General features: G+C 29.4%; 1 protein-coding gene across 2 annotated transcripts in view; it reads right to left on the bottom strand.

The window, feature by feature from the left end:
• Positions 1-6,031: 6,031 nt before the first annotated feature.
• LOC132749270 (neuronal calcium sensor 1-like) overlaps positions 6,032-15,043 on the bottom strand; it is a 50,282-nt gene continuing 41,270 nt past the window's right edge. The window contains exons 4-7 of one of the 2 annotated variants that reach the window (XM_060738992.1): positions 8,963-9,052; positions 8,055-8,133; positions 7,317-7,483; positions 6,032-6,425 (exon numbers count right to left, since the gene is read on the bottom strand). In XM_060738992.1, coding sequence (XP_060594975.1) covers positions 6,318-6,425; positions 7,317-7,483; positions 8,055-8,133; positions 8,963-9,052 — 444 coding nt within the window. In that variant the 3' untranslated portion in view covers positions 6,032-6,317. The remainder of the gene's footprint in view (positions 6,426-7,316; positions 7,484-8,054; positions 8,134-8,962; positions 9,053-15,043) is intronic. The other variant, XM_060738991.1, reaches the window with a different exon arrangement.

Raw genomic sequence — 15,043 nt, 5'->3', positions numbered from 1 at the left:
TTGACAGTAATAATTGATTGTCTTGAAAGGATTTTTGTGCTAAAAAATATAGAAAGTTTTATAATGTGAATTTGTAAGATATATTTCTTTATTCATAGAAATAAGTATACTTTAATGTCATTGTTGCCGAATGGTTGAAGTTGCTGACTTTATCAGATAACCATTGGTCATAGGGACGTAATAAAAGCAATTAATTGAAAAAAGTAACAATATTACATTAGTGTTATAACAATTTGATGTGACGTCATTTGTGTTTCATACAAACGAAGTTAATTTTAGCATTAGGCTTGGCATGTCAATAAAAAAATCACCTTTTTTTTTTTTTTTTACTGTAAACCAGTTAACCATTCTTATTTTGGATATTTGATAAATAAAATATTATATTCGTGTAGATTTAATACAGAGGCTCATATTATATTATTTTAATCAACTGGTTCAATAAATTTAGTATTAAATCTACACCCATTCAATATCCTGTATACAGATAGTGGCTGAAATGTGTTACTGATGTCACTAGTTCAATAATACAGGGAATGTTTGTCATATATAGCTTAGTGTTTATTGTTTTCATAAAATGAAGAAAGAATTATTTTTTGTACATGTTATAGAACCATTTTATACTGCTTGTTCTGTAATTAAATACATGTTGAAATGATGATTTTCTTTTTTATTTTAGTTCATTAGTAACTCCAGCTGGGACATTCTTTCAAACATATGATAAAGATGGCAAATTCAGTGTTAAATGCCCACACACTGCATGTGGATCATTTCCTGTGCTGTTAAAACCACTGCATTGATCTTGCTGTTGGAAGGCAGGGTAATAAAAAACTCTGCATGTATCTCAGGTATTCCGCAAATTGCCCCAGGGTAGCGTTAAGGGTCGGCTTGTTAAATTGAATGTCACATTATTTAATTCGCCAATTATTACCAAACCTGAAATGGACATTGGCCAGAATGGTTAAGATTGTTGCCAGAGAATAGCTTGGCACTTGTCTGTTGTAGGTTCATGTTTGTCTTTCTGTCTGGTTTTATACTGATTTCAACACATTTTTTGGCATCCTATATTGGTGTCCAACTTAGCTGAATAACTAACAGTAATAACTAATTTTCTGCAAGTGAAGGACTACTGATGTCACATGACGTATGAATCCATGGTGTGAGACAAATGACCACTAAACTCGATGTTCAACATCAATTGTCTTGAGAAATTATGCGTTGTCCGATGTTCGAACCAGTGACCCTTGGATTACTTAAACATCACATGTTATCCAAAAGAAAACACATTTAGGTCACTAGAGAGGCTGAAACAATGCATGCAAAGGAGGCTCATTTATATTAGGCCAGTAGGGCCTGACACTGGCTAGAACTATGCAATGGAGGCTCATTTAGGGCTGAACTGGCTAACCCAACATACTTTTTGGTTCATATAAGCAAATCATCACAATAAATAAGGAAAAGGACTCGATCATTTCAATAATGTTCTGCATAGGTCTAGTATTCGGGCACAGGAGAAACATTGTATTCTTCTGTTAGAGGAATATCATGATGAACAAAATTGTTTTGTTAGGAATGTTTATTGGTAAAAGAGCACAATACACAATATCAGTAGCATAATACTGTTCAAACAAATACAGTGAAACCCTGTTTGAAAGACCACCTCTGATTTAAAATAGAATAAGGCCACATATAAAAAAAACTTTTTCACAATAGGCCAATGTTTCAATTATTTCCTCCTTCACTACAGTAGAACCTGTAAAATCAGCATGCCTCCAGATTTTTTTTAAAATTAAATTGAAAACTTTTATCACTATCCCCAAAAATGTCAAATGTTAAAACAAGGAAACGCCCCAAAATTACCGTCACAAAGAAAAAACATGCAAATTTCTTCCTCTATCAGTTTACAGGGCAAAAATTTGGGTAAAAAAATTGATGATAAAATACTTAAAGTAAACTCTTTCATATTTTGCATAATTCATTTAAACTTTTCAGCTGAATTATGAATTTTTATATATTTCTTTACCTTTGCAAATCATAAATTTTTTTTTTCATCTGGAGGCATGTCACTTTAAATAAATCAGTTGTCAGGAAAGACAACTCCCTACATCTTCAGAATGGTCTTTGCAAACAGGCTTGACTGTACCTTGCTTGAACTGGTTGTACATACATGTATATAAAAAAAAAAGATCCATTCAAATTGTATTCACTATTTTTTTTCTTTCTTCCCATAGACATTTGAGATTGTTCTTTAAAGATAATTTTTTTACAAATGCAGAACTGACTTTAAAAACCACTTCCTGAGAGGCCATTATTTTTATATTCTCTAGCTGACCTTTCAGGACAGGTTTGACCATACAAAGCATTTTTAAAATTCCCCAAAAGTACATGTTTAATCTAAATACTCAGCTATAAGACAAACTTTCTACTTAGTTCTATAAGACTCAAAATCAAGAACGCGTCTTATACTTGTGCTTATATAGTATCCAGCTAATAATAACAATGAAACTAACAAAAGTAAATCAAACAATATATATATATCTACAAAAATGTATAAAAAAGCTTCTTTTATAGATTTCACAACCTTTTAATAATGAACACACAAAGTTTTAATCTCATATCTTTACAAATGGTTTACAAGAGTGTGGCAAGACCTTTTTCTAATTTCAAACATATTCAATGAAGACTGAATTTATTTCTTCTGAAAGTTTAATAAAATTGGATCTTACTCAAATTACACTAAACAAGGTCCAAATAAATGAAATACAATTTATATGAAGTATGAACAAACCAAATAAAATCATGATATAAAGCCACTTAAAAATGTTCATGTGTTAGAAAAGCAAGGTGTAAAAATACATACAGTGTTTAAAACAACAGGATGATTTGACATTGTTAAATCACCTATGTATGTTCTTATATAAACAATGTAATCAATTGATTTTATAAACATATTCAATTATTTGACCCAAGGTCCAAGTTAGATAATTTTATCAAATATAGAACTGTGCCTATGAACTGTTTAGAAGGAGGTCGCCTGAGTGAAAAGCCTGTATGTTAAAGTTCAATGAAAAGAACAAGAATTTTCACAGAAAAAAACTTTAGAGGTGATTAATAGTACATAGAAAACTACAAAAGCAATTCTGACCTTAATGTTCTTATTAGATGATTCAGTTCATTTTAACTCATTATGTAAACGTTGACACTGAAGAAATTATATGGAAATTCTACGGCAATTTATCAACAATAAATTTGATGAATGTTATTGTCCAGTTTAAAAGATAGATGAGTCCATTTAGCAATGTCAGGGTTATAAATATCCTGTATCTAAAAGATTTAGTTAGTCTATTAAATCCTGAATCCAGAAATAATCTATAAAATTTGTTCACCTAATTTTGTTGGAATGAAATTTCGAGAGTTTATCATAAAGGACATATTCAACAGTTCTTAAATTTGGGGATTGTCTATTTGTGCAAAAAAGTGAAATTCAAATAAAGTAATGCAAAATACTCTTACAGCAGTCTTAAAGAATTTTCATTGGATCTTAAATGTGCGGCTGACCTTAGGAAAAACTATGAAAATTAATTCCCCACAAATAAAAATGATTTTCCAGAATATATAAATCTTTGACTTTTTTAGGACAATATTCATTACAGTCTTAGGCAAGAATTATGACAGAGGTTACATTCATAAATTCTTGGGGTAAATATTTACAAGACAATTGAATGAAGTGGAAATCTTAAAGGCACAACACTCATGGTTAAAAATTTGCAATAACAAGTATGAACAACTAACTTAAATACAGATAAGTTCACTTTGGATAACCTTAAAACAACAAAAACATTGTGGTTATACACAATTTATACATGTACTTTAATGTATAATAAATTTCACAAATGTAGGCGTGTATAATGCATCATTAATATTTATATTACTATACTCAATGCAATACCTATCAGTATTCAATGTTACTTACTAAACTGTATATATAATTATATATGTGAAAAACCTACTTTTATTGGATATGAAATAAAAAAAACACCAACAAGGGGACCTCAGCTAAACTGTCATACAAAAAAACTGACAAAGTAGCTCTGTTGTATTTTCATTTTTTCCCCTGGTGCCCCGCTGAGTGAAAGTACGATAAAGTGATCACTTTGTCGTAATTTAGTGTTTTGCGTGGCAACAAGAGTAGCAAAAGTATAATGACAAATGGGTCACTTTGTTTTATTTTTGTGTTTTCACCTCCTGTCCCACAGAGCAAAAGGCAAAAACACAAATATATGACAAAGTGATTGTATTTCCATGATTTTGTCTGGCGCCCTACAGCGTGACAGCACGAAATTACAACATAGTGATCACTTTCATTTCTTAGAAATGTCCTTTAACTCTATAATCATACAAATGTAGTTCCAGCAGCAAAACATATTAGATGAATACAAATTTATCAATAGATTTACATGCATACAGTGAAGGTGAATAGTTCAATAAATAATTTACCTATGTTAAACTGAGTTTTGTTCTATAAGAAAAGCACCAAGTAACATTTAATTTGGCAGAACAGAATTATTAAAAACTGATCAAAAATGCATCCTTCAAGCAAATGGAAATGTCTCAAACATAGAAAAAAAACCCACTAATTTTGGCAATAAGAACCATGATACTTAAAATCATATGAACACAATTTAAAATGAGTTAATGAAATCAATTGATATTTTACACCTGATAAAATGACTATTCAATGAAATTCCAGTGATTGCACAATGTGATCTCCAAATATAAATCATAACTGGATCCAATTTCGCCTCATTTTCAATTTTTAAGTCCAAAAAATCCATATCAAATCACTATTGTACTCAATCTGCCTTGTTTTCATTTTCTAGAGTCCAAAAAGTCATATTTAATCATTATTGTACTAGAAATAACAAAAACTTGTCAAAACATCAAAAATGGTGGTGTGAAATAAAGAGGTCATTATACATTTTTGACTATAATACTTATTTTATTGGATTCATACACAGCAGCAAAACCTATATTTGACTTGCCTCCCCCCTTGTCCAATATAGCTCTTTACTCATCCAATGAGATTCAATATTGCACTCCATAATGCATCACAACCTCACAGTCTTGTATACCTAAAAATTTCTGATGAAAAACGATATCAACAACATTTGAAGAATTGCATGCATTATAATCAATTTTTCTGTATTTTACACTTTGCATTGATGTAAATTATAGATACAATGTATGTGCTTTTCATAGCAACATATTAATAATGCAAAGGGAAAATTTACTTTTTAATGTATGTTTACTGTTTGTTAAACGCATTTAAACGAACGGAAAATCGGTCCCTCTAAAGCTGTTTACTGAGGGAATATGAAACCATGTTTTATTGTCCCTTGTAATAATTCACAAAAGTTAGGGTTTCTAAGGTATCGTAAGTATCAGTCCTAAAATAAGTTGATAAAACTGCACCCTGGTGTTTGGCCTTTTCATTAGGAAATTGTTCAAATCTTTTTAGTCTTCTAACAGATGGTAAATGATGAAGGGAAACTTAAAGCTGCATGCCTCCAGATGAGCCAAAATTTTTCAAGAAATTCAAACTTGAGAACAATGTTAAAATAAAGAGATTCAACATACATGATATCTGCAATGAGTGAATGATGTTTGCAGTATTTATCATCATATTTCTACTGTGTGACTAACAAAGTTCAGGTTAATTTTGACCTCTTTTTGGTAACATGCGTGAACGGTAAGAACTGTTTGCAATGTGTAAATTTATTTTAAATGGCATTCTTTGCTCAATTCAAAATTTTAATTTTAGATACATTTTCAAAATTTCCATGAAAATTAGCATGAATCTGGAGGCATGTGGCTTTAAATGACAAGAGTGTTTAAGCCTGATTGTATATCTGTAAACAATTGTTTAAAGTTGAATTGCTACAAGACCTCTTGGCTAGTAGAAGTACAACAACATACAATCTGTTCCAGCAATGTATCCAATCAAAATAAAACAATTACACTCATAATACACATGTATTGATAAAAATCTGGGTAATATAGGCAAATATCTTAACATAATACAGTTACAATTTCATTATACTTATTTAAGAAACTTTTATAGACTATTTCTATTTAAAATTAGCTAATCAAATCCAACCTTCTTTATTCAAAATCAGCTAAAAATGATGAGAGCCAATCAGATAATCCAATACAATGATCTTAATCTAAATTCGAAATTGTGTAACCAATCAAATTCATTCTACTTTACAATTCAACCAATCAGCATTAAGTTTACATGTCTGAATGAGATTGCAATGCTGTCAGCTGTGGATATGTGGTCCTGTGTCAATTGTAAGGGCTTGCACGATCCAAGGGTCACTCTTAGATCCCTCTCTGAACTCGTCTTTTGACAGCATTCCATCTCGATTCTACAATAATTTTAAATTAGCTAATCAAATTCAAGTATGAGAACCAATCAGATAATCCATTACAATTCTTTTATCAGATAATACATTACAATTCTTTTATTTTGTAACCAGTCAACATTCCATCTCCATTCTACAATAATTATAAGTGTCAATTTTTTTTTTGGATCTCAAATCTCATATAAACAACCTTAAAGGCCCATTCTCTTTGCTTCTTTTGCAATGAAACAAAATTTGAGAATTAAAAATGATAGCAATTCTTAAGCATAATGGGCCTTTAAAACCTTTCACTGTGTCAGGAAGCTCAGTGGTCTGGAGCTGTCGAATACCAAATGGCTCCAGTTAAAACCTTTACAAGGATTTGAATTTTCTCATGTGCTTACATTTTCCTGCGTGCATTGAAATATTTTAATTAAAGATATAGAGGATATTCAAGTTTTTTCTTTAAATACATGATTTATTTTCATCGAGTGGTATGAAAATAAATATTTCATGAGTGGCGGTAGCCACAAGTGAAATATGGTAATTTTCATGCCACAAGATTATTATAAATCATGTATTTATAGAAAGAACTTGAATTTTTTGTTTATTATATACATTTTTCTGCTTTTTGACATTAAAATTTGCAAGACTTTCCCTGAAATTTTGTGTACTGGCAGAATTTAAAAGAAACTAGTCCGGCAACACACCAGTGAAAATACGGAAAATATGTTTCACTGCAGTGATAAATAAATTTTTACAGTGAAAATACGGAAAATGAAAATACGCATTTTATTTTATCAATATTTCTCAATATTTCATTTATAAGTATATAATAAACAGAATGATTGGCAGGATAAAACTGTCAATCAATGATTAAAAATTGATAGGTCATTAAAGTAAAGCAGGGTTTACCATATCCATTTGTTGAAATATTTTGTTGGCCCGTTTCTCCGGTGTGTCTTCATCTTTAGGCAAGTCGATTAGGTTACCGACCATGCTATAAATAGCATCAATAATGTCGATCATTTCTGTACGAGTGATAAACCCATCATTGTCAACATCATATAGGCTAAACGCCCCTGGAATAAAGCAAAACATGTCAATTTGAATTATGAATCCCTGGAATATAATTCCCGGAAAAGATGTTTGCGGGAACTTTGCAAATGTGGGTTTTACCAATCTAATCCTGGAGTATAAAAATACTTTGATAGTTCTTGCACATCAGACTGGTGTTTCCGTTAGTCCCACCCATACCGGAAATTTCATCTGGCATGGGCGGTGCCAGATGAGTCACATGCTATACAATTGCGTCATTTTAGCGTATTCTATCAATGAACGGCATTAAAATGACATCATTTAATGACATAATTTTGGTGTATTTAAGAATAAGACTGCTAGCTTAGGATGACATAATTTTGCCTTTATGAATGAAGTTGTAATTTCATAAGCTGTTGTAAGAAAATAGTTTCAGTTGAAATATGACATAAATTTCCATGGAAAAAATTGTTTTACCAAGGTAAAGAATTTAAAATATGATGGAACATAGTAGAATATGCAAGAAAAAATATCTAACATACATGTATGCTTGTGGTTCGAAACAGAATCTGATAGTGTTAGATTACAATGTTGTTTATTTTCAAAAATACTTACAATCTAGTTTTTCATCAAGTGTTCCTCTAGAGGTTATAGACAAGGCACAAATAAACTCTTTAAATGATATCATACCATCCTGAAATACAAATAAAAAAAAATTTAAATCTTAAATCTGAGAGAACGTCCAATAAAAAATTAAAATGCATTCATATTATTTAGATTAATTAATAAATTTTTTATCATCTGTGAAGAAAATAATATAATTATTAAGTTACTAATATAACAAAAGTTTTTGTTAGTTTATATTATACATGTGAACTCTCCCACTTTTAGTGGGAGACTTACACTTTCTTCAGCCATATTTTCGAAGATTTTTCTTAGAATAAGGGGTATTTTCACAAATTAAAGAAATCTCCCTATTTTGATGTCAGAATTTCCTTCTTTGTTTATTGCAAATTCTAAAATTTCCCTCTTTTTGAAGAGAAATCTCCCACTTGATCATCAAAAAAAGTTCAAATGTATGTTATATAAACATTATTGAATTGTTTTAGATAATCTCAAACTCAGATTTGTAACTATCTTAAGCATATAATGAATACATTGAGAAAGCATGACCCTGACAAAATAGCAATCAGGGGAAGTAATGCATGACCCTAACAAAATGGCAACTAAGGGAGGTAATAAATTTTGTGAATTCTATGTATTAGATAAAATTGAAACTAAGGGAGGTAATAAATTTTGTGAATTCTATGTATTAGATAAAATTGAAACTAAGGGAGGTAATAAATTTTGTGAAATGTATGTATTTATAAAAGCTTTTAAAGGTAAATAATATCATCATAACAAAATCATTTATGATTACCAGATTTATTTCATATGTAGAGATGCTACTTTATAACACTTGTCATAATTATAGTTAAACAACCAGTTAAACTTGTATAGAAAATAATCAAATTTCAAATTACCTTATTTGTATCAAATATATTAAACACATATGAGGCAAACTTCTTGGGACTTCCATGCGGGAAAAACTGCTGGTAAATAGATTCAAATTCCTGAAAATAGAAAACAATTCCTGCTTGTGACACATTCCTCGACATTTCAATAACAGTCACACAGAAGAAAAAAAAAACCATGCAGGCAACTAGATTGGAAAACTTGCTGAATCATCAGCTTTAACTTATTGAATCAAAATTTGATTATGTTTCTTGAGCCTTCTGACACAGAAGAATTGTAACTAGAAATAATACAGATTGAATCTTCTATCAGACAGGAGAAAACAGATGGAGAAGATCTGTCTGAAGTTCATTGATACTTCCAGCAAGTTTGGTCATGGACTTTTCCAGACCATCGAGGAGAAGAGAAACTTCATGGGTCCATTGAAGAAGAATGCTGTGAAGACCATGGGAACTGTCTTATGTCGTACTTGCAAGTTTCAATCAATCAATCAATCAATTAATCAATCAATATATCAATCAATCAACAAAGGAAAGAATGAAGGAAAGAACAAATAAACAAAGGAGAGTACAAATGAACAAACAAACAAATGAATGAATGTACAAACAATGAACTGGTACATGAGCATATCTAGATATTTTTAGATGATTCAGACAGTCCCAATTTTTGCCCAAAAATAATTGGATGAAATTAAAATATATATTAAACAGAAGCTTTATAGTTTTACATTGATTTTCATAAAAAATCATTTAATTCAATAAGGGTTCACTGCAATGCATTATATACTTCAATATTTATTACTTAATTACTGTTGCACTCTTAGTTACATGAAAATTTGATCCGCAGCTTTACTGGCAGAAAAATACCTCAGATGCACTACTGTATTCCAAGGAGAATCAACTAATTCCAGAATGAAGAGTACTTTTGGGTTTTTTCAGTTAATCCAGGGTACAAGCCTACTTTTACAAACTTACAGCTTCAAAAATAAGCTAACAGATTGACAAAACTATTTTGAACAGTTAAACGGGCTCCGTAAAGCTATAGCAGTAAAAGTTTGTTTGTACTGGGGGATTAGGTTGGAAAAACTCACATTTGACGAGTTTTGGATAACATTTATTTGAAGGAGGCACATGAGCAAAACCTCCAAACTTTCATAGGCAAGCTTGACAAATCCCTAACTTAGAAAGAATTCACCAGCCACTTAGAAAGAACTCTTAAGTCACTTAAATTAGAAAGAATAATTTTCTTATGTCACTAATAGAAGGAATCTTTAAGTCACTTGGAAAAAATTCTAATGCCACTTATTAGAAAGAATTTTTATGTCACTTAGAAAGAATCTTAATTAAGCCATAGTGTCATATCAATTTTCATGTGGCAGATTCAAATACTACATTAAACAAATTGAGCAGCTAAAGGTTTAAAAGCAATCTATATAATACTAAAACTATTTCATTGTTATCAAAAGTGTTATGTTTAAATTAACTTTGCTAAAACATTTTTTTATAATTTATTTTTTTTAAAGTTAATGAGAAACTATTAGAATAGAATATTTGAAAAAAACTCTGACTCTGAAGTTATAAGAACATGTAAGTGAAAAAAAAAAGTAACACAAATATAAAAATTCTTTTATAAAAGATAGTAAAATAACATGCATACAAAAAATCAAGTAGTTTTTCAAAAGTCATAATAAACTCGTACTTGTCAAACTGCAATATTTTATTTTTGTTGTTCACACATCTTGTAGAGAGATATTTGAAGTTGGTTTTTACGACAATATATCATATCAATGGCATAATCTGTCACTTAATTCAAACATTATACTAAAATGAAATAACTGTGACATCACGGCCATTCCTGCAGTTTGGTGAAATCTTTAAATTTTTGTAGAAAACAATTTTACACATTTTTTCTTTGTATTTGGAAAATTTTGTGGTTTTGGCAGGACATCTGGACACGGAATTCCGAGATTGATTATATTTTGAAGTTTGAATAGCAAAGGAAATTCTCACAATCAAAGGTATAATTTCTATATAATGGATTTCCTTATTTAACACTTGTATTTATCATTTGTATTTTATTGATGTAGAATTGTAGATTGTTGTTTGTTTGATTTTAATTACCCCAACACTGTAATGATCATTATGACGACTTTCCGGCTTTACTTGCGAAGGATTGAGATATTATATGCCCCTCTGTGCAATATTTCAGGCACAAATGGGCACTTATGTTCCATTAGCTAGGTGGATAGCTTCCTCACATAAAGGAATCCAAAGTACCTTATAGATTTTGAACCCACAGCCATAAGGGGCAAGTGGATTCAAGTCAACAACCTTAACTACTCTGTCTAGGAATTGTCCCTGTTATATTTGGAATATTTAAAAAGACTTATATAATACACCGAAATTAAGAATATTTAGGGTTTTCCCGGCAAATCTGGGGGTAAAGTTTTAGAAATAAGTGCAACATGTTGGCTAATCCATTGTGAACTCACATTATGAAGCTATAAATTATATTTCTACTGTAATTGAAGGTAAAGTTTTGTTTGTACCAGAGCTAATATTTGTTCCAGTAACATCCTTCCATTGATCATGCTAACTTTAAAATAAAATTTCATTTATTATGAAAAATTTATTTCTCGTAAGAATTATTTTTTCTACAGCAAATCAAAGAGAGATATTGATTTGTTTGTATAGTATCAAAATCCAAATTAATAAACTAAATAAAGGTAGAGTTTGTTTTTGTAATATATCTGTGTTGACCATGTCATATAAAGGTGAATGGAAAACACTTATTTCTTGCTTTGATTCAAGATCAAATTAATAATAATAATTTTGTTACGATTTTAATAGAAAAGGAAAATAATGTTGTTTTTAGGATTTTCGCACAAATTGCAATTTAGAAGTATAAATAATATCTTATAATTTATAATAAAGATTTTAATCATATAAAAGGCAAGTAAACTTTATATATATGATAAAATTACTTTTTTGTTAAGGATTTTATACAAATTGCAATTTAGAAGTAAAAATAATACATTTATATTTACAAGAGTTCTGTTTCTTTTACAGGTAAGTACATTTTTATTTCATAAAACAGTTTTTTGTTTGGACTTAATAAAATTGAATTCTTTTCACAAGGGTTTGATAAAAATTGCAATTTTGCCATAACTTTTGATCATCATAAAGATTTTAGTCTTTCAAAAAGGTAAGTCTGTGTAAGGTACTTAAACAGCTTTATAAACTCTTTGTTTTGATTCTAAATATTCTAAATATTTTTTTTATACTTTTTTGTACCAACCTCATCAAATTCTATAGTCTATTTTTTTTTTAATCTATGAAAGTATTTTTTCTAAACCTTTATGTCATGTGTTATGAATTTCCATCAAGATATACTTATTCACACTTTTAAAATTACAGGATGAGTTTAAGTAAGTTTATAATTCAAACCTTTAAGTTACTCATTCAAAACCCTGAGGTTACTTATTCAAATTTTAAGCATATCATTCAAATTAAAGTTACTAAATATTCAAAATCTTGAGGTATCATGTTCAAACAGTCTTGTAATTATTTTTAAACCTTAAAGTTACTTATTCAAACCATAAAGTAACTTATTCAAAACATGATGTTACTTATTCAAACCATTAAGTTACTTATTAAAACCTTAAAGTTACTTATTCAAACCCCATGTTACTTATTCAAACCATTAAGTTACTTATTCAAACCATAAAGTTACTTATATAAACCTTAAAGTTACTTATTCAAACCATAAAGTAACTTATTCAAAACATGATGTTACTTATTCAAACCATTAAGTTACTTATTAAAACCTTAAAGTTACTTATTCAAACCCCATGTTACTTATTCAAACCATTAAGTTACTTATTCAAACCATAAAGTTACTAATATAAACATTAAAGTTACTTATTCAAACCATAAAGTTACTTATTCAAACCTTAAAGTGTAACTTATTCAAGCCATAAAGTTACTTATTCAAACCTTGAAATTACTTATTCTATTCTTTAAGTCACTGATTCAAACATTTCAGGTAACTTAGATAATAGACTTATTTTAAATTAGTTTAATCGCTGTTTAGTAAAAAGTCTACTGTCAACAAGATATTTACAATTTAAAATTTAACTACTTGCTTTCTGTTTTGTTTAAATATCTTTACTCCAAAAGATAATTTATTCAAATAGTTTGTTCATTTGATTCTCATAGTCATTATGCCAATTTCAATGGTACCCTTTTGGTCATTATAATTTAGGCAGTTAATTCGCCTGTTTTTTCTGGATAACTAACTGGTAACTAACTGGTAATTACCAACATCTACACAAGTGACCTACTACAAGTTGCATGATTTATAAAACAACAGCAGGAGACAAAATTAATCAATATTATATGACTTTTGTGATCAGTTGTCACAGAGAAATTTCACTTCACCCAAGGATCAAACCTGAGCGCCCCCCTGCATTATGTGGGGAACAAATCCACCATGCTATTCCTATAGAGCTAAGCTGGTAGACAAAAAACATAATATAAAACCAGGAATTTAGTTAAATGGGCAGTATTCAATTTTAAATTTAAATACCATTTAATAATCTTTCTATAAAATCATGAATTATCTCAAATAACATTTGAGGACCAGTCTGATACTTCCAGCATCTCAGCATCTGATTGGTTGTTTATTAAAGCATTATTTGAAATTGACCAATGATATTGTAGCTTTTATAGACTGGACTACAAATTTCAGATTTTTATAAAAGTCTGGATCATTTATCTTCACTGTTATCTTAAACCAGTCTGTAAAACATGCATCTCATCAAATATAAGATGTTTGATCATAGTGATAGATAAACATTCAAGTAGCAAATACAAATCGTTTACCCATTAATGGATTTACTTTTGATTTTTGCATTTCCTTAAATACATAAACTTATTCAAACAAAGTTATCAAGTTTTACCCTAGGTTCATATAAACGGATACATTAAGTAAATTTGAACAAGAATTAACTATCAGAAAATGTACAAATGAGTGAATAAAACATCAGTGGCAGTTTTAATTATTTACAAATTAATTTTTGAAACAGTCAAGTTCAACAAACCTAAACAAAATAAATTCAAATTGATTTTTAAGTCCCTAAAAGGCCTTTAACTTTTAACTTAATTAAAGAAGCATGTCCCTAGATTCATGTGAAATTATTTTTATGAAAATCTAAAAATATGTTTCAGTCTTATTAATGACTTCGTCAAGTGCACAAGTAAAGTGATTTAATTAAACTAGACTATAACACTTATCAACATTAGAAATCAGCAAATTGTCAAAATATGGAGAGGGTTAACCGCAAAACTATAGTAAATTATATGAAATAAATGACTTACAACAGTTTTGCAGTCAACCCTTGATATATAATTCACTTCATTATAGACATAATTATTATGTTTATATTATATAAATAAAAAAAACATGGCTTGTTAGTTAAAATCGAATTGACCACTTTCCTAATTTATCCTGGGGTTTCCTTATTTTTTATGTATTTTATTGGCAGCAAATATCATTATCCACCTTGATTTTTTTGATTTGACGATAACCTGAAACGATTAATCTAAAAATAACATATTTAACATTAAGAAAAACTGAAGGCTGCTTTAAATTGATATGTTAAACGTAGTTAGGGTTAGATAGATTATATCTTGATTACACTCCATATAATTATGTGTCTGAGTTTTTACAGCATCGTTGTTTTGCTTTTGGTAACATCTTCAGTAAGACAGTTTAACATTTTATAGAGCTTTTCAAAGACTTTCTGTTAAGCTATATATATGTTACATCAGCCTAATGAATGGGATGAGACTGGGCTGTGGGATCCTCGGGACAAGGTTTGGAAGCGCAGGGTAATTATTTCTTTTTAAACACAATAATTATGTATTCAGAAAAAATGTATTAAAGTATTAATTTATTTAGCATGGCCTAAATATAATAAATTCACACACCTGGTTGCAGGATCCTAGAAGTTACCTGGAGACCTAAAACTGTCTCAAAATGTATTGTATCATTCTATAAAGCCTGGATTTACAGAGAGATTAACCTAT

The sequence above is a fragment of the Ruditapes philippinarum genome, unplaced genomic scaffold (assembly GCF_026571515.1).
Source record: "Ruditapes philippinarum isolate M1 unplaced genomic scaffold, ASM2657151v2 ctg4163_1_1_1_1, whole genome shotgun sequence".
Taxonomy (NCBI): domain Eukaryota; kingdom Metazoa; phylum Mollusca; class Bivalvia; order Venerida; family Veneridae; genus Ruditapes; species Ruditapes philippinarum.
The sequence above is the reverse complement of the archived record's forward strand: the minus strand, read 5'-3'. Positions and strand labels throughout refer to the sequence as shown.